The following is a 25,696-nucleotide window of genomic DNA, read 5'->3' on the forward strand; positions in this document are numbered from 1 at the left end:
GAGGAAAAAATATATCCAGAGCAGAGAAAGGTCTCCAAAGAGCACCCACTCCCATCCCCACAGCACACATCCCACTGAGGTGCCAGGGAAGGATGCTGGGGCAGCACTGGGGTGGCTCAGCCTCCTGCTGCCGTGTTCACAGCAGGAAGCTCAACCCTGCTGCTCCCTTGCCCAGCAGAATGTGTGTTCTCCCCTGAACAGATGGAGAGTTAGCCAGACCTTGGGGCTGTGTGACACAGGACTCGTGGAGGTGGAGCAGGGAGCTCTGGAGTGGCTTGCACAGCTGAGGCTTATTTACCAAAAGGAGGCCAGGAGGAGAGCACAGAGGGAGGAGGAGGAGGGGACCATGCCTTCAGCGAGGTCACAGCAGTCTCATGGCCCCTGATGGGACTGTGGTGACTGTACCCGTGTGGCCACCACGCTGGCACAGCCATCCTGAGGCAGCTGCTCCCACACCTGTCAGTGGAGCAAGCACCAAGAGGAGGGAGTGGGGAGGGAGGGGGGTTCCTCGGCCACCGGTGTTTGGGACAATGCTACAAATACTGCAGGAATTGGGAGCAAAGGGCTGGTGCAGCTCACTGCTCTGCACAGGTGTGCCAGCACATCATTGGCTTCCCTGTGCCCCTGAGCTCAGGGGTTTGGAGAAAGGAAACAGGAAAGGGAAGCAGGAGGGAGGAAAGAAAAGTAAAGCAGGAAAAAAAAAAAAAAAAAAAGGAAAAAGAGGGGAAGGGGAAAGAAGAAAAAAAGGAATGAAGGAGAAATGAGAAAAGACCCTTGTTGACATGAAGTCAGCAGAAGAGTTTGGCATGGGTGGGCAGCATAGAAAAAAACCCTCAGTGACAAATGAAAGACAACAGAGCTTCAACTGTGTGAGCATGAGGGGTGAAGGATGAAGGGAGAGCCCTTCATGCACTGCCAGCAGTGTCAAAAGGGAGAGAGAAGAGACCACTGCACCATAATGGAATGAGACAGCACTTGCTGGGATTGTTCATCACATCCATGAGAGAGACAGGCCACTATAAACCAAACTGCCCTCTGGGCCTCCCCACAGCAGCCCTTGGAGGCTCCAGCTGGTCAGAAAAGGATGGTAAGGAGCACTACTGTGGGGTAGACAATGGCTTGAATCATTTGCTTTAAGTGCAGGCCAGCCCTGAATTGGTGAGGCAGTTGGATTAAATGACCCTTGTAGATCACTTCCAACTGAACTGTTCTATCCTACACAACCCTGCAAGCCCCCCTGGACTGCCTGTGCTGAACATGGGCTCAGCCAGCAGCTCCTGGCACCTCCACAGCTCCCACATGCTGCTCCCCAGCACGGCACAGCCACGTCAGCAGTGCCCAGGCACCAGCTCCTCCCAGCACTGCCCGAACATGGGACATGACACATTCCAGAGGCGACAGGACTGTCCTCCCCTCCAGCACAGCTTGCCAAACGCCTTCTCTCCCCTCCCCAGCTTCCAGGATAAATCCACCCGGGCTGCTGAGCTCACATCTTCGTCACTGTGCTGAGAGATTCTCCATCCAGCCTGGCAGAGGTGGTGGGATCCACCCCAAGTTGGGCACAAGGCTATGAGCTCCATCTCCCCCCAGGAGCAGGGGAATCACGAGGCTCTCCAGCCCCCACAAAATCATCTTCCCTCTCTGGCAGCGCTTTAAGGACACAGCTGAAGGTCACCCTACCTTTGCAACGCACAGCACACATTCCTGACAAACACCTCCCTCCTGTCCACCCCCATATTCTATCTGAAAAGTGATTTGCTCTCCTTATGGCTCCCCTATTCGTTTGCACGTCTCCCACAAAACAATTCCTACCCAGAGCCATTCTCTCCTCCTTCCTTTCTGCTGGCACAAATTGCAGTGGGAAAATATGTTGTTTGGCTTAAAAATTACAACAACAACAACAACAAAAAAAGTAGTCATCAGCTGAACAATATGAGCAATGTTTGGGTAAAAATATGTTGCAATGGAGATGGGAAGCAGCAGCATTTATTCCAGCACAGCCAGGAGAGCTGCACCCTCCCAGACAGACTGGATGGGTATGGGGGGCTGTTCTGGGCACATGCCACAAGCAGGATCTCACCATGCCAGGAGGGATTCCCCATCTCAGAGTCCCAGGCCTGGATCAGTGCAACCACTCACAAACCCTGTTGGAGAGATGAACAATTTGTGGGGCCCCACCAGTCACACTTGGGTGTTGTCTCCACTATTCCAAGACATTCTGTAGGCACTACAAAGCCTCTCTGACTATGCAACCTGTTCCCAGCCAGCAAAGCCAGGCAGTGATGGAAACACCTTGGATTTCAGGAAAAAAGCTCTCAGATTTGCTGAGGTGTTTTAGTCCTCAGACGTGGCCTTGAGGACCTCAGTGGAGCAGCTTCTCCCCAAACCAGGCTCAAACCTCACGGTGCCATTGGGTGGTGGGAGAGCTGGACAGTCCTACAGCTTTGTTTTAATCTGATTAAAACAAAACAGTGAGGTTTATGGTCTGCAAGGGTGCCAGCTTCCATGAGCCCCAAAGTCTTTGGTGTCTGGCTTAAACGTTCTTTTCCTGGAGCCACAACCACCCGTGCTCTCCTCACACAACACCTGCACTCCCACAGCTGCAGGAGGACAAATGGCAAGGCAACAGCAGCTTTTATCAGAGCTTCTCACACGATGCATGGACTAAAACACATTTTTATAAAATACAGGTTTTTAAACATCTGGTTTTCCCATTCCTCTTTTTGATTTCTGGCTGTCAGAAGGCAAGTTATTGATCCCTCAATATTAACAGTGGCCACAACGCTCCCAGAGTTTCAGGGAGAGGAATAACTCCAGAGCGTCTCAAGAGCTGCTCAACTGAGCATTTTGCAACAAGACAAACTCAATCAAGGATTAAATGGAAAAAGTTTGGGCACAATTAGAAGCCACGGTCAGTGGAGTTTCTACCTCCTGATCTGCATGGTCATGTGGAGGATGCAGCCCCCTCAGCTCAGACACTGGCTCTTCTCAAAGACTCTCCTGCCCTTTCACTGATTTCTTCCAGTATTTTTCACATCTGCTTTTTCTAGGCACAGGGCAGGGGACTCTCCTGGGAACTACTGACTTGGGCTCTAAAGGTCTAATACATCATCATGTCCCTAACACACCGCAGGAACACCAGGAAAGTGCCAGTTTAATAACATTATAATTGTTTCCTCCAAATCAACTCCCTGATATTCAGCAAGCTCATTTTGATGTTTCTCGATCAATATTTTAGAAATTTCTGTTCCACAAAGTATTTCAAGAAATTGACTTTCTGATCCTATTTTGGAACAAGCATAAATTTCACAATACTGGAAGTTTTCCACATGGTGGAAACCCTGATTTCTCACCAGCTCTAAATAATGGGTGTTTGTTGCTTTTCGAAGCATGAAATAACTAACAGTGTTTGTTCTGAGACTGGGATGTGGACTGATTTTCAACAGTGCCACCCTGAAGGTACTGAGCTCCACAAAGCACAGAGATTTAGTAGCATAAAATTAGGTAATTACACTGATGCTGATGTGATGACAGTGGGAGAGATTTGTACAACAGCTTTGCATGTACCCAGAGGAAAACACATCTGGGGAGCCACATCCTGCCACAGAGCACAGGAATATGGCAAAGGCAGGAGGAACACTGGGAACTTCACTCTCCATGTGTCCCTCCAGCCATCAAACCTCTCCTGAGCAGAAGAGCCTGTCCCCTTTGGTCCCCTGATCTCCAGCAGTCCATGTCAAGTGCCACTGTGTCCAAGAAACACAGGGAAGCTGCTGGTTGCATTCCACAACCAACTCAGGACATAGATACCTGCTTTATTTAAATATATATATAAACATATCTGCATATGCATACTTTTATTTAAATGTATATCTCTCTCTATATATGGAGATATACAAAAAACATCAAAAGCAAGGATGAAGGAGGATCTCCAAATAGCTCTTTTATGAACTGGGGCTCTCACACGCAGCAACAGAGGGAGAGAGGAACCCAGGAGCATTTTGAAAACAGCCTTGTATTCCGCGTTGACTTTTTCTTTCCTCTCTCTCCTGGCCCTTTTTGTTGAGTTTTAAAATAGAGGCTGTATACATTTTTTTTTAGCACAGCTATTAATACATAGCTATTAATACACAGTTATTAATACATTAATAGATTATTATATACATTAATAAATCTGTCACTATAAAAATAGATCTTTATACGCAAAAGTCTGATTTCAATTGCAAATTGGAGGGGGAGGGAAGCAGAAGAAGAGATAAAGTTTTATTCAAGATGTCTCCTTTGAAGGAAACTGAACAAATGTACTTTCCTCCTTCATATATTCATGAGATGACTGCTTCCCTACCCTGTTCTCCACCACCCTCAGCTCCGGGCTCGGAGCCAGCACAGCCCTTATCTGGTACGAGGCAGGGGGAAAAAAAAGTCCTGATAGGATCAGAAGTTTTCAGTAGTTTAACAAATCTGGGAAAAAGTCTCCATTGGGTTCTAATAAAGCTTTAGGAGCGTGACGGGAAAGGGGATGCTGGGAAAGGCTGGTGTACAGTGGGGAGGGATGGAGAACAGCATCCTGCAGTGGGGACAGGGACCCCAGGGCACCCCAAAACCCTTCTGGACATGCACCCACTCTTTGCTTTTCACCTTCATTGCCAAGCTTTGCCATTTCCCCCATCTGCATGGAGCAGGACAGAACATCTGCAGCTGCCATGCTCACTGCAGCTGGGTGGGCAGGAGCTGGCAGGAGCCCCATCCCACTGGGAAGGGATGGGCAGAGCCGGAGCCCACGGCAGCACCCACCCGGCACCGGCTGTCCTGACCCTTCTTCATCCTCTCTCCAGTCACGGCGCTCAGTCACTTCCCAGCTAATTGCCTCCACTCATGTGTGCAAACTCACAGTTTACCGGGAAATGTCACGGAATGTTAATTTCATTCGGAATGCGCTTCCATGTTTTTATGATGGGAAATGAATAAGCATTGTATTAATAGCATAATTTCCAACTCCAACCGCAGTCGTGGCCCCGTGGATGGAGGCTGTGAGTTACTCATCACCCTGCACCTTCCCTGCCTCTCCAGCTCCCTCCTTTCCCTCCCCCTCTCTCCCCCCACTTCTCCTGTTGGTAATTAAGATAATGCAGTGTAATTATAAACATATTAGGAAAGATCAAACGCTGAAGAGCTGCGGTCCAACAGTCCCGCCTCTGCCTCACACCTCTGCCTGGAGAGCACCTCCCGAAAACTGATGGGTCCCTGCACTCCTGGGGCTAGTCCAACTGCTCCTTCCCAGGGGCTGTTTCTGGCCAGGAAACCCTCAGCTCTTCAACAGGGCAAAGACTTTCTAGCACACCCCTTCCCTAATATGTACAGGGCATTTCTTTATCCCCTTTGTCCTGCAAGGAAAAAGCTTTGGTGGTGGGGTGCTGCCCCTTCTCCCCCCAGCCCAGCACTGAGGAGGTCCAGTCCAACAGACTCCATTTCCCATTTTTTCAGCTCTAATAAAACCCCTAACATAGGGGTTTTTATGAGACATTGTAACTTTTTTTCTTAGGCAGAGAGCAGAGAGGATGAGGGAAGATGGGCAGACCCTCAGTACCAGCTAATGCTCCTCAAGTTATCAAATAATTGAAAAGTTAAATAAGAACCCTCTGGAGGAAGCTTCCTGATTTGGTGCTAATGGGCACATGGAACAGTCGGGGCTAATGTTGCGTGGAGGAGAGACGCTGTCTCGAGAGCACAGCGCTGACCTCCAGCTCCCTCCCTCCACCACACAGCTCCTGCAGCTCTGCAGAGCCAGAGGAGACACTGCCCCATGGAGCCAGCTGGGGCAGGGACTCGCTGAGGGCAGGAAAAGGTCCTGTCCCCATCTGTCTGAAGAGCCACTGCTGGGGGACAAACCTGGAGGCAGCAGCACTTTGGCAAGTGAGTGTGAGCAAGTGCCAGCGCCCCAAAGGATGGATGTGGGCACGACAGAGCTCCAGGAACAGCTACAGCTGGCCAGTATGGGTGGGAAATTGCCACAGTGGCCCCCAGCCAGTCTCCACTACTCCCCAACTCCGTGCTCAGGAGCATGGTGCAGAATGAACTTTTAGTTAGAAAATACATTTCCTCTGCCCAGTGGACAAGGTGACATTTTTCACAGTACTGACAGTGCTGTGCCACGTGTCAGGATGAATGAGGGAGTGATGCCAACACACAGGGGAAGGACAAACTACCAAAATCTGTCAGTGTGGCCAGGAGCTTCAGCTCCAAAAGCAGCACCAAAAGGACCAACGACCTCCTGCACTGGGCAGCACATGGGTGGAGACAGCAGGCAGGAGAGAATGAGCTGAGAGCTGTTTTGTTAGCTCAGGAGAAGACCTGGGAACATGTAGAAAGCCCAGGATATCAAAACCAAACCTATTCCAAGCCACGCAGGTGAAGTGAGGCTGAGCACTGCCACACTCATGGGACCCAGTGGGAGAGTCGCAGCAAACGCCGTAACTCAGCGGGGCTGTCAGAAAGGATTGATTTGAAGCACCTTGTTAATAAGTTTCCTCTCCCACTGGTCCTTCAGGGAGGTCAGTGCCTAATGATAAATGGGACTGGAAGGTGCCTGCAGACCCAGTATCAGCACAGGTGCCCAGCCTCAATCCATCTTCCTTAGGAGCCAGCTGACAAAAGCGTCTCGGTGCCGCAGCCAGGTAAAACACAACCGATGGGAAGAGGACACGCAAACAGAGTGAAGAGGTGGTGCTGCAGCTGCCCTCCCTGCTCCCTTCTCCATAAAACCCACAAGTCTGGGATGGAATGATGGGGAAAAATCTCCACATGCCAACTGGTGGAGCCACAATGCCACTAAAAGGCAAGGAGAAAAAGGGCTGAGTGCTGTGGTGTAAGACAAACCCATCACTCGCTCAGGTGACAGGATTCAGAGAAGCCCCAGCTCTGAGCCCCACATTCCAAGGGCTGAGTCCTAACCAGCATCTATGCACTTCCAGTGGAAATGGGGAACATTGTGGGATTGTTCTCCTTCATTCCACATCCTCTTCTGATCAGTCTGACTTCAGAAACCAGTGGCAGGTTTTCAATCCATGCTGATTCCATGGAAGCACTATCCCTGGAAGTGTCCAAGGCCAGGTTGGATGGAGCTTGGAGCAGCCTGGTCTAATGGAAGATGTCCCTGCCCATGGCGGGGGGTTGGAACCAGATGATCTTTTAGGTTTCTTTCAGCCCAAACCCTTCCAGGATTCTGTGACAGCCCTGGTCAGAGCTGATGCTCTCCCAGATCCTCTGCATTGCACACAAGATGCAACCCAGCTGAGAAACTCAGGAGAGGCAAGGACACCTGAGATCCCCCAAGGCAAGTAAACAACCATCATATTATTTTTTTTAGATTTTTCCATCAGGGGAAGAAAAAAAAAAAAGAGAGGAAAAAAAAAAAAGAGTCATCTTGAAGCTAATCTTGGTCAACAACTGTCCCACAGCCCAGCTACACTTTTAAATAATGTAGTGCTTTATCAAACATTCATAGTGATGCACAAAGTGATGAACAATGTGTGCCTGGCATTTATATAAATATAGTTCCTGATGGCTTATTTTCCTTGGACAGCCAACACTTCACAGCTTATCTTCTGTGAGCTTGTGACTTCGCCTGGATGGAGAACACTTTGGATACCTGGGGAATCAGGACTACTGCACATGAAACTGCCATGACATCCCCACTGGGCATCTGCAGTCCCACAAAACTCCACAAAATTCCTCATTCAAGAGCTGCTGCTGACTTGAGGTGCCAGAAGTCACCCAGCTGTGGCTGGAAGAGGGGGCAACCAAGGGTATTTCTTCAACTTGGGATATTGTGGAGTATCAGGGTGAGACCAGTCCAAGCCTTGCAAAGTGGCAGGACTTACAAATCCAGCATCTCTTCAGGATGCTCAGAAAAATGCTGGCATAATAAACCACCCTGTTTCTGTTCCAGTCCCTACGGCACCATTCAAAGCCACTTTTCCAGCTGCTTCTTCCCTCCTCTGTCTCATTAAATTAATGAGCAGGTTGTAGCAAGAGAGGGGAGAAAAGCATAAAAACTTATCAGGAGCCCACCCCACCAGCTTCTTCTCCACAGCAACAGTTGCCATGAGCCAGGAAGAGCCCTGGCTGACCCTAGGTGTTTAAACCTTAATTAGTCATTAAGCATGGGCCACAAAACCCATGAGCCAGGGGCTGCAGGACCAGAGGAAAGCCCCAAACCCCAGGAGCTTCCCTGTCCCTTCTGTGCCATTCTTAGAGGCAGGAGTATGTAGGATATGGCTCTTGTGGGGGAGATGTCCTGAGTGTGCTCCCACACATCTGTGATGTGCTTTGATCCACTTCCTTGGGGGTGTAAGGGAGGGGAATGTGCCCACAGCCCCACCATTCCCTCCCCTCACGCTGTCCCCCAACACCAGGGAGGACAACCCAGATTTTGGGTAGAGGTAACCATTTCAATGGGATGATCAAAAGAAACCTAAAATTCCAGCCTGGCACCTGTCCATTGAGATCTCCAAAGACACTTAATACATTAATATATTAATTATGACTGTGTTTATCTCCGCAAAGCACAGCTTTTCCCTGGCAGGTCAGGACATTTTCAAATCCACACTGAAGCCTGAGCTGGCATCACCACAGAACCAAAGACCCAATGGCATGGCTGGTGTAACCTCTCTGAGGCCCTCATTCCCTTCATTAATACATTCAATTCAGTTACAATTGAACATGCTGGGCTTGAAAACAGCTTAAATGTCTCTGTTAACTAGAGGCACTACCTAAGCATGTCTGGAAGTGCTTCCCTAAGTTAGGAGCCAATTCCTGCCCTGTCGAACCCCCACCATTTTTTTTTTCATTTCTTTTAAGCTGAAAGTTGCAGCTGTTTTTTTTTTTTTTTTCAGACAGGAATAGAGGACTGTGAAAAACCACTTTTCACTGGCAAGCTATGAGAATATACGTTTTCAAAGGTCCCTATAAATTACAGAAAGAGTTGGCTGGGATTAGAGCTGGGAAAAGCTGATCACGTACAAAGAGGGTCATGATCCCATCAGGTCACAGGGAAGAAGAGCCCCAAGACACATCAGATGCTGGCCTGACGCAGTGTCCCATTTTAGCCTGCAGCCCCAGCAAACGTTAAGCCATCACTTTATTTATTAAAGGCTCAAAAAGCCCCTGGTTAGTGCTGGGAATCAGGGTGGAACTGCAGCTGATTCCTTGAGCCAACAGCAGACAGGGGCTCCCAGCCCCAGCATGGCACCAGGGACGGCAAACCTTGGCACGGCCATGAGCCCAGCCAGGCACCAATGTCCCCTCGGGGACACCAGGCTGTCACCTCAAGGACATCATTATCGGGCCAGACATCTCGATCCTGTTGCCTGAGTGCTCTCCCTTCTCCAGTGTGGAGAGCAGCACCATCACCTGTCCATTGTGAGGGCGTTACCCCCAACTCACATCCATCTCTAAATCTCATTTCAAGACACTGCCGAGCTCAGCTATTTGCAATCAATGGCAACTCTAGGGAACAGCTTGACTCCCTGCCCTCCTCCTGCACAGCTCAGCCCCCAAAATGTCCCTTTCCACAGCCCCAACATCCTGCCCTCCAGCCACAGCACTGCCTTACTTCTCCCCAGAGGAGTCTCCACTGGAAGAAAAACCAATTCTGAGATGCAGCCACCAGAACAGCTACTCCAGTGCTGGTGTGGGGCATAGGAGGCTCTCTCTTGCCATCATCAGGATCCTTCCCCTGCTTTTTGCTGTTATCTCAAAGCCATTTGTCTTCCCTACCTAAATCCCTTCTCCCACAGTTCTCCTGGCCTGCGCCACCCAGAGCAGCTTGGCTGGGAGGCTGGGGGGACCACAAGCCCTGATGTCAGCAGTTCCCAATATTTCCTTATGCTGCCCTGCCTGCTGTCTGGCTTGGCTCCCGCTCCAACCCCCAGATGAGGATTGGACCATTAAATGACATGGCCAGGGCTCTCAGAGCAGCCAGTGGCACAGTGGAGCTGGATCCACATCTCCAGGTGCACTCTAGGAGCCAGACCATCTTTCAGGAATGCTCAAAAGCATCTCACTACCACCACTGAGAAAAGTATCCATGGATTAAGTAAGAGAAACTTCAGAGGTTTACCTGAGCCAACACCGCAGGGGAGAAGTAAGTCCAGGAGAGGAATTCAAGATGAGTGCCCAACCACACCTTTGATATGCCCATGGTATTAATCATTGGAACCATCAGTAATAAGTCCTGTCTCCTGTCTAGACTTGGAGGCCATACCCAGACTGCAGAGCCTGTGAAGGCAGCACAAAGGCCTGCTTGAAATGTTCTTTTTTCAAACATGAAAGAAACTGAGAAATAAAGATGGGTCCTTTGTTGCAGGAGTGGAATTGCAGACAGTCGATTTTCAAGTCTGATTTCTCCTCACTTTTCACCAGGCAGAAGTTCTATTTCTTGCTGATCCTTAAGAGATTTGGTTGGGCAAAATCTCCCTGAGGAACTTGTGGTAATCCCATACTGAGGCTGCTGGACTTTACCTTTGTTTACTAACTCCATCACTGTGTATCCAGTGCATCCCAGACAGGGATGGAGCAGAGCCACCTGCAAAGGACTGGGGCACAAAGTCCCTCCAACAGGACTTGATCGACAAAAGCAAAGGGCTCCAGCTGCTGTAGGATGAAGCTGTGTCTGTGAGGATGAGAGCTGTGTATATTAAAAGAGAAAAGCACATGAGGAATTCCCGAAGGGATGGAGCTTGAAGCCATCTGCTTGGGAAAAGCAGGAGAGCAGAACTCATGAGGAGCATGGACTGGAAACTCCACAGTAAGTGAGGACAGAGGCGGTGAGGAAGTGACAACATCTGCACAAATCTACCCAAATTCCCATAATTATTGAAACCCATGTACATACTGGGGCTGAGTTCAGAGAGGGAGGGTCTCCAAAGCAAAGACCAAGACCCCAGAAACAGCACCCCACACCAGCAGAGCCCACTTGGCACCATGCACACCCACTGAGCACAAAACCCTAGAGACCTTTTAATTGCCAGAGAGAACCCAGACTCACGAGGAGACAGAGTAGTCCCTGCTCCATCCCAGCTCAAGGGATCCTTCTGGATAATTAGGACAGCCTGGCTATTGCTTCCTGCCTCGCTCCATTTCATTTTATTATTAGTAAAAAAAAAAAAAAAAAAAAAAAAAAAAAAAGACTACTTTTCCACTTTTCTTCCTAAACTGACTTGGATTTTTCTTCTGTCTAAATTCATCTGGGCTCTGTACAATGTCACCAGGTCAGCTTGTGCTCCTGCTGCAATTCTAATTTTGTCAGCTTTACATTTTCTAGGCAGTTGGGAGATTTTCCTTTCTTTGCTCTTTTTCTTTTTTCCCCCCAAGTCAAAAATGATTTTGCATAACAGTAATAACGTTAATGGCCCTGCACACTGCATCCAGATTACAACTGCAGCTAGGGAGAAATAAACATCTCATCTTTGCCCTGCTGTTTATCTCCCCACAGCAGAGCCTGGTATCAGGTCAGAACCTGTAATTTCATTAACTTTATCACTCAGACACGCTTGTTGCTAGATGTCATTATTCAGCACATCACTCCTGTGTTTTGTTTGTGCTGGGATTCACTTCAGATGCTCTGCCACCACATGGGAGCATCCCTCCCATCCACATCACTGCCTGAGCTGGGGAGGAAAGTTTAGCTTGCTGAGCCGTGATCTGCAAAACATTTGTGCTGCTCAGGCCCCCTGTGCAGGGACTGCATGGAGCAGAGCCATCCAGAGCAATTCCCTGCCTGATTCCCTGACTAGATACATCCAGAAGTGGTGAATAAAAAAACCTCACAGTCTTCCTCACAGAAAGAAAAGCTGACCCAACAGCCACCAAGCGTGGGGCGTGCAAATCCCCAGTGACGGGCAGAGCACAACCCAGCACCTGCAGTCAGCCAGTGCCCAGCACAGCGGGGAGGCTGCAGCACAGGCAGGTGGAGGGTGAGCAGAGCTGCTCCATCTCCACTGGATTTGCCATCCCTGGTAATTAATGCTGGGAAGTGACACTTGAAAGAGCCTGTGCTGACAGCCCCTGTGACGATAGCGTTTGGAGCCTGCTGACAAGTCCCAGCTGATGCCTTATCACAAGGCAGCTCAGCAAGAGCAGCGAGGAGAGCTTTTCCCATGGGAGCTGGTGGATTCCCTGGGATGCAGGCACAGCTCCACACCCATCCCCAGTGACCACAATGAAACCTGGCAGTGCCAGCTGGGCACCAGGGAAAGGCTGATCTCATTGTGGCACTACAGCCACACTCCAGCTGGGTGTCCTTTAATGCCTCCACCTTCAATCCAGCTGCAAAGCCATGCCCAAGCAGCTTCCAGTCCCTGGGGATCTCCAGGTACCTGTGTCTGCTCACACCAGCTGCAGCTTCTCCACCCCACATGCCCCATCCTCACAGGAATCCAGCTGTGACTGCTGCTCATGTGCAGGCCAAAGCAGCAGGGAGCAGCATGTCTGAGTCACCACGTTTCCCCTGCGTGTGCCATCAGGTCAGAGTGGAAAGCCCACAGCACATCTATTTATATCTGCAGTCTAGAAACCCTAGATCTGAACCACAGCCACCTCATCCTGGGCAATCCAGGCTCTAAGCAGCTTCAGCAGAGAGGAGTAAGCAGCACAAAGCATAGCTTGGCTCCTTGAGCAGAGCCTCATCCAAGAGGGAAAAGTGCCCATCTGGGAGGAAGCATATGGTGAACTGGCACAGTCTGGAAGGATCAGACTAGGCAAGGCACAAACCTGCCTCGATCCAAGGCACAAAGCCTGACAGCATCACAAGCAGAGCTGGTGGGAGCATTTGGGAACATCTCTCCCAGCTCAGGTATCCCACAGGCTGCTTCCAGCTTGGGGCAGGGGGTTCAGTCTGTGTAAGTTCATTATTGCTAGTTCCTGAAGCCCTTGGATAGTTTAATATTCTGCTCTAGATCTTGTTTGATATTTTGTTTTGAAGAGCACTGAAATGCAGTTACTGCTGTCTTCCTCACTCACACAACTCTAAATAATTTATAGAAAAGCAAAACAAAGAAGAGAATATGAAAGAAGAAAGAAGGTAGCTCAGTTATGAGATATGAAGGGTTTCATTTGTTCATTCTCACTGAGCAGAAGGTTGAGGAAACATCTCTTAACCCCATGGGCTGGTAACAGCCAGACACACACCAAGAGATGCCAACAGGGATGCCCAGAGCAGCACTCGAGGATGGCAGATTGATCCCTGGGCACCTCCAAATCTGTTTGAGCAACAATACACATCACAATCATCACAGCCTTGTTTAAAAGGAGAAAGAATAGAGCATTTTAAGGGTGGAAGATTATCAACCTCAGCCACCACTTATGACCATCACAAGGGCAGGGAGCTGCTTTACAGACACACCACACCACCTAGGCTATCCCTGGCTGCTCCATGGAGCCAAAAAGAGTCCCTGTCCCCATCCCTGCCACTGTGACTGCTAAGTCTGTCTGGAAAGCCCACACAAGAAAGGAAAGATGGTTCAGCACCAAGATCCCTTCCCTGCACAGAGCAAGCCAGCACATCCCTTCCTCGCTCCTGCTGGAGTCACTCACAGCACTAATATGCTTTGCTTTTGTTTATTCAAATGCATTTTACTGTGCATTGCGGGTGAACAATATTAAATGGCTCATAATAACATTTCAATAAGCAGAGGTGGGTGTAGCAGCTTCTGACAGACAGATTTTAGAAATGCAAGCAATCAAGTACGCGTTAGCTGAAATACCCTGGGGAACGTGCTGCTCCCCGGCAGAGCAGAGACAGAAAATCCACAAACCTTTCTTCTCGTAGTCAGGCTTCTCCTCCCCGCCCCGGCCCAGGCTCTCCAGCGTCCTTGTCACCTGGCTGCCAAACTCATCCTCCCTGGTGCTGGGCTCTGCCCGCCGCGGGGTCTCCTCCTCCTCCTCGTCCTCGTAGTCGTCCAGGATGGGGGTCTCCCGGATGGGCACCCCGATGACGGAGTTGTGTGCCTGCAGGCGCGAGTTGCGGAAGCTCTCGCGGGCCTGGGGGCCCAGCAGCACCGAGGGGATGTAGTGGATCTCGTGGGTGGCCTCGGTGCTGGCGCTCTTCTGCGGGATGCGGCGGCGCTTGTGCCAGCGCCGCTGGGCGTACAGGGCCACCATGAACACCAGCAGCAGCAGGAGCAGCGCGATCAACCCACCCTGCAGAGAGAGCACAGGGCACTGTCAGGAGTGCACAGGGGCAGGGAGGGGTGATGGGGTGCTGCAGGGTCCACAGAATCACAGAATGATGGGTGGATGAGATCCTAAAGCACATCTAATTGCACCCCCCTGCCATGGGCAGGGACACAGAATTCACAGAATCACTGGGTTGGAAGAGACCTTCAAGATCCTCAAGTCCAACCCATCCCCAACCCCTCAACTCAACCCTGGCACCCAGTGCCACATCCAGGCTTTGTTAAACACACCCAGAGATGGTGACTCCACCACCTCCCTGGGCAGCCATTCCAGAACTTTATCACTCTTTCATAAAAAAAACTTTCCTAATATCCAACCTTTATTTCCCTTGGGGCAGCTTGACACTGTGTCCTCTGGTTCTGTCAGTTCCTGGAGAAAGAGCCCAGCCCCAGCTGAGCACAGCCACTTCTCAGGGAGCTGCAGAGAGTGATAAGGTCACCCCTGAGTCTCCTTTTCTCCAGGCTGAACACCCCCAGTTCCCTCAGTGGTTCCTCACAGGGTTTGTGTTCCCAGCCCCTCTCCAGCCTCGTTGCCTCCTCTGGACACGCTCAAGCATCACAATGTCCTTCCCAAACTGAGGGGCCAGGAGTGGACACCACCCACTGGGGCAAGGTTGCTTCACACCCTATCCAAACTCAAACACTTCCAGGGATGGTGCACCCACAACTTCCCTGGACAACCTGTTCCAGTGCTTCAGCACCCTCCAAGTAAACCTCCAGAGCAGCCTTCCATCAACAGCCCCTGAACCACACACAGGTGGATTCGTGGAGCAGCCACCTCTCAGGTGTGAGGTCATGGGCAGGTAGATGAGGATGCCAGGGATGGTTTTCAGCTGGGAATAGCACAGTGACACCCCCAGCCCAACTCTGACCATTCTGACAGGGACTTTGTTCTTTCCACCTCACTCCTTGGGACCCCCAGGACCCCTACACGGGAGGAAGGGTAATGGGGATGATCACAGTCCACCACTTAGAAGAAAAAAACTCATTAAAACAACCCAACTGTAATCCTGGAGCAATAAAGCCTTAGCAGAGACACACATTTCCCAAAAATGATGGTGCAGCAAATGGCCCCTCATAGGTGATGCTCCCAAGGAATGGTTACCCCAGCTCCAACATTTCTCGTCTGATTTCCCTGTGGTTTCAAGATCAGCTGCAGAGCTGGGGCACACCACAACATATTCCAGACTCAGGCATTCTCTACAAACCTCTTGTCTTTCGTCGCCTCCAATTTTTATTCAATACAGCTCTCAACAACATGAACATTAAAAATAAAAATCTTTAACAAAAAAGAAAAAAAAAGAAAAAATAAACTTCCAAATATCTATATGTACATGGAAGCAGCACATCCTCTCAAGGGAGCCTGGCTAGGGAGTACCAAAGGGAGCCAGCTCTGCCTCTGGCTGCTCTGGAAGTTAAATTCATCCCTACACACACAAGAACTGTGCCTGTGCCAGCTCCCAGCCTCTTAATATCTGCAGCATCAGAGCAATTTTATCCTGTGGCAGACAAGCAAGGCAGGGCATGTAAATCAGGAGCAGCACGAGCGACCAGGGCTTTGCAGCATGACAGGAACAGCCAGGGCAGGGCAGGCGTTCCCTGGGCACCTGGGATGCCACGGCCAGAGCTGCACCAAGCTCTACAGCAGAGCAGAGGTGTGGAAATGTTCTCTCTGCATTCCACACAAAGCACCAGGCTGCACCTGGAGCACGGCTCTGACTCCTAAACAGGAGCAGCTGTAAGGAGGTGGCAGTGCAAAGTGCAGCTCACAGGATGAGCTGCCTCAGGAGACGTTTCTCTGCACCACAGCCTGCCACAGAAGGGGCCCAGCCCAGCACACCCCACACCAGGATCCCCTCCTCTCCTGCAAAATTCTCCTAAGAGATGCAGGACTCAGGGTTTCAGGACACTGCATAGCTTGAGCTCCCCGATCTCATGATGTGCACCATCAGAAAAGGTGTTTTGCTGTCCAGGAGATGCTCAGGGATCCCTGCATGGCAGAGGGACAGGGCTTGGTGGGTTGCCCAGGTTTATGTCCTGCAGTAACCAGGGCACTTCAAGGACCAGAGGGATGAAGACCCAGCGTGGCCTTCCATGCCCAGAAACAAGAACCAGCATGGACACCTCAGCCTGGGAGAGCAGTCATCAGCTTCCTTGGATTTGCACAGTGCCCAATGCATGGAGACAACAGAGAAGCACAGGAACTCCCTGGCTTGAGCCACCCACACCCCCAGGCATTTCTTCAGAAACCCAGTTTGCAGGAGAGAAACCATGGCATACCAGCAGGAAGGCCAGGCCAGGTGACAAGGACACAGCAGGGCCACAAACTTCAACACAACAAACTCCACTGCAAAACCAGGTCTGGCTCATGCGCCAGCATCTTTACAGCACAGAGAGGCTTCTCATAGTCCAGAAGGGCTTCAGAACAACACTCCTGGATGTGATTGCTGGGAAAAATCTTCTCCAAGACCTTCACCACCAAACCCCTGAGCTGCCCGGCTGGGTATCGCTCACTCCTTTGTGCATTCTGCCACTGGAAAGTGCTGCAGGGCAGAGCACTCTGCACCCATGGGCACACAGGCACTCACCCTCCATGGAAATGCAATACCAGAGACATCCCAGATGCTCAGAAAAGGACAGAGTGACAGAAAAAGCCTTTCAGGAGGAGCAGCTGTGCCAGCTGGAGCCAAGGAAGGGGTTCAGGAACCCATGGTGGGCCTGGGGCTGTGGATCTTCCTGGCTGGCCTCACCTTATCTCTGCCCCTGGGAAATGTCCTGGAGAAAATAAAACTGTTGGCATGTTAAACAAAGATCTCTCTGCTTCAGAGAACCTGCAAAAAGGCATAAAGGCACAGAGGATGCTGGTGTGCCATTCCCCCTCTGACTCAAGAATGACAGGGCTGGCTCAAGGAAGACAAGGGCTCCCAGCCCAGCTACAACTCCCACATCCTCTGGGGATGAGCCATAGATCTCTGCTCTGCCAGTCGCTGGGACAATGGCCCCTGGGAAAGGCTGGGGGTGCCCATGCCAGCCCCCTGGGTGAGCACCAGGGGCTCATCACAGGCAGCTCAATTCCAACGTGCTCCTTTAGTCCCTGACCCTGTACTGGCAGCTGCTTGTTTAACAACACCACACACGCCTTGAGAGCTTCCTGGGAAAAAAGGGGGGGGAAAAAAAAAAGAGTCAAACTTAGGAGGCGTTCAAGCCAGCCTCATTTTAATCTATTTTTCGTGTTAAATTATCCAACTGAGGGAGCGGGAGAGAGAAAGGGGAAAGAAGGGATAATATGAGAAATGTTTTATTTGACAACGTGTCATTCGGAAACTGATTATTTCTGTCTCTGAGCTTTTTAATATTCCCAAACAATGGCCGAGCCGCGTGGGGATTTGGTATTCTAAGGCTGGATTTATAATACTCTGTTCTGCAGTGATAAGAACACGGGCCTTTAATCCTCTGAGCTGTGAACATGCATATTTTCCCACGTAATGTCCTTCCTGCCACGCTCCTGCTGCCCTGGGCTGGCCAAGCAGGGGCCACCAGCACCAGAGCGTTGCCAAGACCCCACAGGAGAGGAGAAGGAGTGGGAGAAGGAAGATGGGGGAGAAGAGGGATGGTAGGAACAACCCACATATGGAAAGAACTGCAGGGCTTGTGGCACCAGAGCGAAGCTCAGCTGAAGCTGAAGAGCAGCAAGGCTGGGAGTTATTTGAAGCCCAGAAGGAAAATCAATGGGAGAGGCCACCCTGAGGCCCAAGAGATTGGACCCTCACATAAATTATGAAGGCTGTCAAGCTGTTGGATTGGACTCTGTGGGAGTCTCTGAGGTGCTGAACAATTTCTGGGCAGCAAGAGGACACATTGCTGCTTTGAACAGAACCACCACCCTGCCCTACCAAGCCAGTGAAAGACAAGGGAGTCCCACTGCTCCTCTGGAGTCCAGACACACTTCCTTGCAGCAGCCTCTGGCCTTTCCAACTCTGCTCCTCACAGTGGTGGGATGTGGTGTGACCCCTTGCAGGAATCCCCCATCCCTGCAGCCTTGCAGTCAACAGTGACAGCCCAGCTGCTCAGAAATCAAGCCCTGACAGTCTTCCAGCTGCCACCAAAAGGGCTGAAGTCACAGAAGAAAATCCCAGGCTGGAGGGGATAGTTTGGGCTGGGCAGACCTCTAATACCACAGCATCCCTTGTGTAGGTCAAAGCAAACCCGGTGCTAAACAGCACAGCACTCAGGTCTGTGCTGACCTGGGCCCCTTCCTCCCAACACAAGATTTTGTCCTCAGGCAAGAATACCCCTCTTTATTTCCTAACTTGAAGCCATTTATTGTCCAACATTGTGCTGGCAAGCAGCCCCATGGCTACTGAGCTGCTGCTGGATGAAGCAGGGCTCCCTCAGCCCCAGGCATGGCTCCAAGGACAGTCCCCAGGACAGCTCAAGGATGCCCCATGGGCTGAACGAGCCCCCAGTGCTGGAGCATCACATCCCCTGCATCAGCCCAGCAGCTGAATTAAGGGGAGCAATCAGGTACCAGCAATAACCACACAACCCTCGGGGCTCTTCACACTGTTTACTTTTCCTTTCTTTCCTTTTTGGCTGTAAAGGTAATTAAACACTAGGACAATTTACCAAGGGGTGTAGTGGATTATCCATCACTGTCAATTTTAATTTTTTTTTTTTTTTTTAAATCAAGCCTGGATGCTTTTTGAAAAGTCATACTTTATTTCAAATGAGAAAAAGAGGCTTCAGGGCATCCTTGCACCCTGTGCAGCTCTGAGGGAACAGCAGATGATCTCATGGTCCTTTCTTGAATTCTCCTCACCCCAATTTTGGCTTTCCCACAATTCAGCTCCACAGCATCTTATCTGTCATCTGGGGCACTTCATCCCCTCCCAGGCAACCCAGACACACAAAGCACCACCAGACCCTGCATGCAGAGAGGTCAGGCAGAGCCCACCCCCATCCACAAATCACAGCCACCCCCTGCCTGCTCAAACCCCCACAAGCTGCAGGGCCAGAGATGAGTGAGCACCAGGCAGGGAAACTGAGGCACAGCATGGGGGTGGGACCAAGGACAGACAGCAAGCCAGCATGAAGGCTAGAGAAGAAGAGACAAACACCAGGGTTAAAATAGATACATATATGTACACCAGGGTTAAACATATATACATATATGTACTCCAAAGAGATCTGGATCCAGTCCTGACTTCAGACCAGTCAACCCCACCTCTGTCTCTAAGAGACAAAGATGATACACAGGGCAAATCTCCTAAAATCCAACATTTTCTCCCGTACATTTCAAATCCCCAATGAAGCACAGCTTCACCAAGGTGCCTAACCACACACTCAACTTTAAAAATGTGTTTAATTCCCATTACAGTCCATGAGCCTAGAGCACACGCCTCAGCGCTTTGCTGAGCAGGGACAGCTCCTTGAACTGCAGCCCAAGGAGAACTGCATTACATCTCTTTTTCCCTTCCTTCCACAGCTCACCACCTCACTCAGCCACAGATATGACTGGGGCACTGCCTCCTGGGGCTGTTGTTATCACAGCTGTGTCACCTGAGCCTGCCCAGAGGTGACAGCACCCCTGAACCACCCTCTCTGAATGGGTGCAAGGAGCACAGGATGCAGCCCAGGGGTTTAAGAGGAAGGGTTCCACAGGAGGGCTCATCCAGACCCTACAGATCCTCCTACTGTGCTGTACATCCACACACAGGGCATAAATTTCACAGTATATACAGTCCTGTAAAGTACAACACACACACAAGCAATGAGAGTTACAGTTGCTGTGGGAACCATAACTTTAAAGTCTCTGACTCTTCCATGATAAAAAAAAGAACAAGTCAGACAAGTCACATTTTCATATAATTTTTTTTTTTTTTAAGCCACGCTCAGTTTAGTTTTGCTGTTTCATCCAAGAAAGGAAACAAAAGAAGGAGTGAACCTGCCAATCAGCCTTTCTGTGCTGCTCAGACATGCAATGTGATGTTCCAGTAAATGTTTATTTGAAAGGTCTCCCAGGCATCGGCTGTGTGCAAGCACCAAAACACACAACCCTCAATCACAGCCAGCGTGCCTGCGTGTCCCGAACTGCACATCTCGCTAGGATAACAATTCAAAATGACTCCTAATCCATTTTTATTATGTAAAAAAAGGCATTTATTTGCAGCGAGCTGAAAGAGGAGGGCTGGAGGTGATTTTATTAAGTACCTGATTGCTGGCTCTTTTTAAAGCCGGGCACAGATTGCATAAATTGTGATTTTAATGCGTGCTAAACGGTTCACCTAAATGGGCTGACCTGCTAACCCAGAGCCTGCCCTCAGAGAGGGAAGATTTTAAAATTCATAAGGTCTCCTGCGCTTGCGCTCATGTTTTCCTAATGTGGGCAGCCTGGGAGCACAAAGCTGAGACAAAAACAAAAGCTTTTCCTTCTCCCCGAGGAGTTTGAGTTACAGAGCCCCAATCCTGCTCCACGCTGAGCCCACGAGAGACCCCTGCACGTGTTCATCCCACTCAGCTTATTTCCACCTCACCCTGAACTGTGTATCATCCCTGTTCCAAAGAGGGGGGAAAATTCGCTTGAATTAAGGAAAAAGAGTCAGGATTTTAAATTAAAGAGGCCACCTCATCCACAGGAAGTGTCTCCCAGCGCAGGTGAGGATTCACCAGCCAGGACAACGTGCTGCAGGCTGAGAGTGCCCAGGGCTGTGGTAACACAAAAGGCACCTCCCAGTGAAACACGGGGCAAAAGGAAAGTCCCTCAGGGCCACCCCTGACACAGTGTCCCTCCCTGCACCATCCTCAGCACAGAGCCCAAACCCTGATTGTCCCCAGGAACCCAGCTCAAGTGAGGAGCATCCCCATCCACAGTCACAGCCCAGCAAAGGCACCCCTGCCAGGGAAAGGGCAAGTGGGAACCCACCCAAACTGACTGTGTGTGACACTAACACCTCCCCAGCTGAGAGTGAAAAGCAGTGAAGCCCTCCAAGGTGCAGTTTAAGCCTGGTTTCACTGAATCCACCAGTAACACCTCCAGGGATGGAAGGCACTTGCCATGGGACCTCCCAAAGTCACAGCCGCTGCAGGATCCCTGACCTCCCCAAGCCTTTCCAAACAAAGGTTTAGCAAATGTTAAAAGAAAGGTTTCAAATTAGAAGGATTATTACAATATCTGCCAGCACAGCATTTGCTAGCAAGTAATGAAATATAATTAAAAGTAAAGAACACTTGTCAGATAAATGACAAACACGTACTGCTGTTGCAAAAGTACCTTTGCTTGTTTTTTTTAATAACTGTGTTTATCCGCTTCCTCACTAATTTGCAAAAAATGCAGTTAATTCTCAGTGGATCTCACAACCATTAGTGCAAATTAATGCTCTTCCCACTGTATATTCTGCATATATTAGAAAAAAGATTAATCTAATAAGAGATGCACATCTCCGGGTGAGGGAACACGAACACGATTCGCATTGCGCCTGCAGCTCCCGAGCTCCTGAGAGGGGCACGGTACAACACCCGTTCTGCTCAATTAACCAGCCTCTTCTGGGGCTGCCAAACCTTGGCCACTTGTCCAGAAAACGTGGCAGAGGTGCAGAAATTCACCACAAACACAGGGACTTCTTAGAGAACCAAACACCTCCAAACCCTGTTGATGGACCACGTCTCCTGTGCACTGGTTGTGCTGCTGCTCTACCCACGGTAAAGATGGGAGAGAGTGGAAAAGGGGTTTAGCATTCACTTATGGACTTCTCAAATAGTTTTTAAAGATGCTGGAAAGGTGCTATTGTACACACAGACATGAAGGAAAAGAGCGTGTTTTGTTGGCTGTAGAGTTGGGGTTGTTTTTTTGGGAACAATCCAGCGTAAAAAAAAAAACCACAAAAATCACCCAACAGAAATAACAACCCACAAAAAACAAACCCTGTCTTACCATATTTAAAGTGCAAACATTTCAGCATAATGAACATCCACAGCTGAATGAACACAAAACACAGCTTTCCAGAAGGAGAGGGAGGGTATTCAAACACATTATCAAAGATAAAGCCTCCGTGCAAGTGCCCATGTGGCATTTGGCATCTGAAGGTACCTTGGAATTCTGGCATCGTAAGTCACACTGCAGGAGTCACACACCACAGCCCCTCCACTGGTACCTGGGGCATCACAAACCAAAGGGAAAAAACAAACCAAACCTTATTTTTTATCAATTTTCATTTATTATTTGGTAAGAAATTTGGAAACTGTGCTGCCCCCCCATGCAGAACAGAGCGGGGAGATCCAAGACTTCAATTTACAGAGAAGATCCAAGACCTCAGGAACCCTACAAGCCTCCTCTCCCAAAACACCACAGCTATTCCCACAGGCTCTTAAAAGCCCAGTTAAATACAGCACTTAACCACACACTTAACTCCCATTAACTTCACTGGAACCTTGCACACAGATAAAATTTATCCCGTGTTTCAGGGCTTTTTCATCTCCCAGGGCTTTTTCATCTCCCTGACAAGAACTGAGAGTTCCCTCATCCAGCTCTCCATGTGATGCCTCCAAACCACCTCGGGGCTCAGCACAATGGAAAAACAAACTCATGGGGATGGGTTTTCCTGCTCTAAGCTCCCACACTCATTGCTCACATGAGTCCACAGAAACCTTTCTGTTCTTCAGCACATCTTGATGAAACTGCTCCTTTTTCACCCAGCCCTCCTGCTGTATCAAGTGGGAATGTAGAAGTATGGCAATGCACCAGATTTGTTTTTCTCTTGTTATTTGAAGGGTGTGAGAGCAGCAAACTCTTTCCTGGGAGAAGGGGGGGCACCCTGCCACTGGGCTGTGAAGGGAAAAGCTGGATTTGAACCTCCCAAAGGGGTCTTTGAACCCCCAGCTCTGAAGAGCTCTGCACATCCTGGGGACACTCCCCATCCCCAGCCTCCTGAAATTCAAGTCCTTTTATTTCTTTTTTTTTTTTTTTTTTTCCATATGGATACAGAAGTCCTTTTATTTTTATTTTTTTTTCCATATGGATACAGGACATCCAAGTCAACAGAAGGAAAGCAGAGGTGACAGCATGGCAGTGATGCCACCTGGGTGCCACCAAGATGACCTGCCAAGCTCCCTGGCATGCTACAAGGGGCTGAGATTTTCACTCTCCATCCCAGCTGGGAGCAGAGGGTTTGGAGTGGGATAGAGAAACAAGAGCTCCTTCCCAGATGGAGTGAGGATTGCAGGGCATGGCTGTTACAGCTGCTTCACCCAGCTCAGCTGCACCACACCATGAGGGTGGTGGTGGAAAGGCTGCAGCCCCAACTCCCCAGGCAGCAGCAGCTGAGAAAGCGCCTGGTTGGAAGCGGGAAAGGATTCATTTCAATTAAACATGCCTGGTGCTCCAATCGAAACCAATTAATTCCCCCCATCTGAAAGCTGATTAGCTGGGCTATCTGGGTAAATGGATAATAACAGGCTAATAACCCCCTCCCCGTGCACACACCGGGGCTGCCGTCAGGTTTTTGACACCATGTCTGCAGCCTAATTGCAGCATCTGTGAATAACTGTGGAGCAGATCCCAGCTCCATCCCTGGCAGCAGGCAGGGACCAGGTGAGCATGGCCACTCCTGAGCCAGTCTGAGACCCCATTACTGCTCCCAGGCTTCCAAGAGGGCTCTGGGCAAGGAAAGCTGTTCCTCCAACCCCAAAATCTCCCTCATCCCCCTGGAAGCTCTCCTGGGCACTGGGATGGCAGTTCCCAGCTCTCCAGCCCCATCCCTTCCCCTGGCTGCTATCAGACAGTATTTAACTCTACTGCCCATCTGCCTTCCTGATCCTTCTCCCTCTGGAATGTTCTCCCACCCAGCACAGCCTGGGACAGACACAGCAAGGTGCTGAGATCGATGGGCAGAGTTCTGTGCCTCGCCCCAAACCAGCCCAGCATCCCCACTGAAGCATCCTCCACTAACCCAGGCTCCTGAAGCTGCTCCAAAGCTCAGCCCCTGATGTCCTCAGGGAGTTCAAACAGCTGAACCCAGCCATGGGGATGGCAGCCAGCAGGAGAGAGCAAGGGAAGGCACAAAGGCATCCCACCCTTCTGTGACCCTCGTTCCCTCCAGTCCCCACGTCACCACTAATGCCACCTCAGCCCTGGTGGCACAGCCTGACTCTCCAGGTCCCAGAAAAAGGGCAACAACTGGGGAGCTATTGTCTGGAATTCTCCATCTCTGCTCCCTAGTTTTTTCCTCACAATTGGGAAGTGCTGACTAACTAAAACACACTTTTCCAACGATGTATTTTTGGTTAAGAGCAAATGCTGAGCCAAATTGTGAACAGAGAAAAACAAAGACTCAATCCTGCTGCCATTTTCTAATCAAATTTCCTTTTACTAATTTGACAGGCCTGTTTTGAAAATTTAAATGCAAAGCTAAAATGAAGTTAGATTCCACAGCTAAACGGGAATGGAGACAAAATGTTTCAAATGGAGCTAATAAAGTCATTCTGCCCACACCTTTGGGCTCACAAAGCTCCTCTCCACTCCTTGTTTGTTGAACACTGAGCTTTAGTTTGTTCACACCCCCCACCATGCACAGGCATCCCCCAGCAGTTTGTTTTTAGATTTTCCTCTTTCCTTCCTGTAGGAGGCAGGAAAACAACTTCCATCCTGCTCCATCTCCTCCATGTGGTGCCTATCCTTCAGCTGGCCTGAGTTCACATCTAATCTAAATTAAACCCAGTTGATTCAATGCTCCCATCTTCAGAAGAGCCCTGCAAAAGAAACAGCTTGGCCTGAGGGGAAAAAATGAAGATAGGAGATGAAGATCCAGCCTTGTGTGTTCCCAGAGAGGCTCACCTGGGTGGCAAGGAGAGCAGGGAGCTCGGGCTGGATATAAGCACCCTTGAGAGGCAGCACTGTCCTGAACAAGCTCCTCCACCTTTCAAACCCTCCTCTTGATCCAAACAAAAAGCCTCTTACTCCCCAGGGACTCAGCTGTTGTCCTCAACATCTGACCTTCTTTCAGGCTTTCATCACTCAAGAGTAATTTCCCACAGAACAAAGGATCCAAAAAAAGAATGGAGTCTCTACTTTGTGCTACAGAGAGAGTGCTGGAAACTTGGTGGTTCAGCCTTTCTGGTCCATGGCTGTGATCCTTGGAAAAGCTCCCTAAGGGAGCAGCCCCACCTGTGTCTCAAGGCTGTGGGACTAGAATAAATCCATAAATCCAAGGATAAATGCAGTAGAGTGTGCTGGCAAGCACAGAAGAGCAGCACAGTTACTGATCTAAGAGCAGGTGCCCTCACACAAGCTGGACAAGAGTGTGGATTTTAAAACCAGAGGCTAAATGTGTCTTGCACAGACCAAGGAGGAGCTCCAGGGAATGAAATCCCAGAACTCAGAGCCTCAGCGATCCAGATGTCCTGTTCCTGCCTCAGGCACCAAATGTCCCTGTCCCTGCAGGGACGAGCTGCTGGACCTGGCATCTCAG

General features: G+C 50.0%; 1 protein-coding gene across 1 annotated transcript in view; it reads right to left on the reverse strand.

Moving 5' to 3' along the window:
* ASTN2 (astrotactin 2) overlaps positions 1-25,696 on the reverse strand; it is a 264,180-nt gene that overhangs the window by 223,337 nt on the left and 15,147 nt on the right. The window contains exon 2 of the mRNA XM_041475041.1: positions 13,815-14,199. Coding sequence (XP_041330975.1) covers positions 13,815-14,199 — 385 coding nt within the window. The remainder of the gene's footprint in view (positions 1-13,814; positions 14,200-25,696) is intronic.

Source organism: Pyrgilauda ruficollis, unplaced genomic scaffold, assembly GCF_017590135.1.
Source record: "Pyrgilauda ruficollis isolate IOZ18807 unplaced genomic scaffold, ASM1759013v1 scaffold34, whole genome shotgun sequence".
In the NCBI taxonomy this organism is placed as follows: domain Eukaryota; kingdom Metazoa; phylum Chordata; class Aves; order Passeriformes; family Passeridae; genus Pyrgilauda; species Pyrgilauda ruficollis.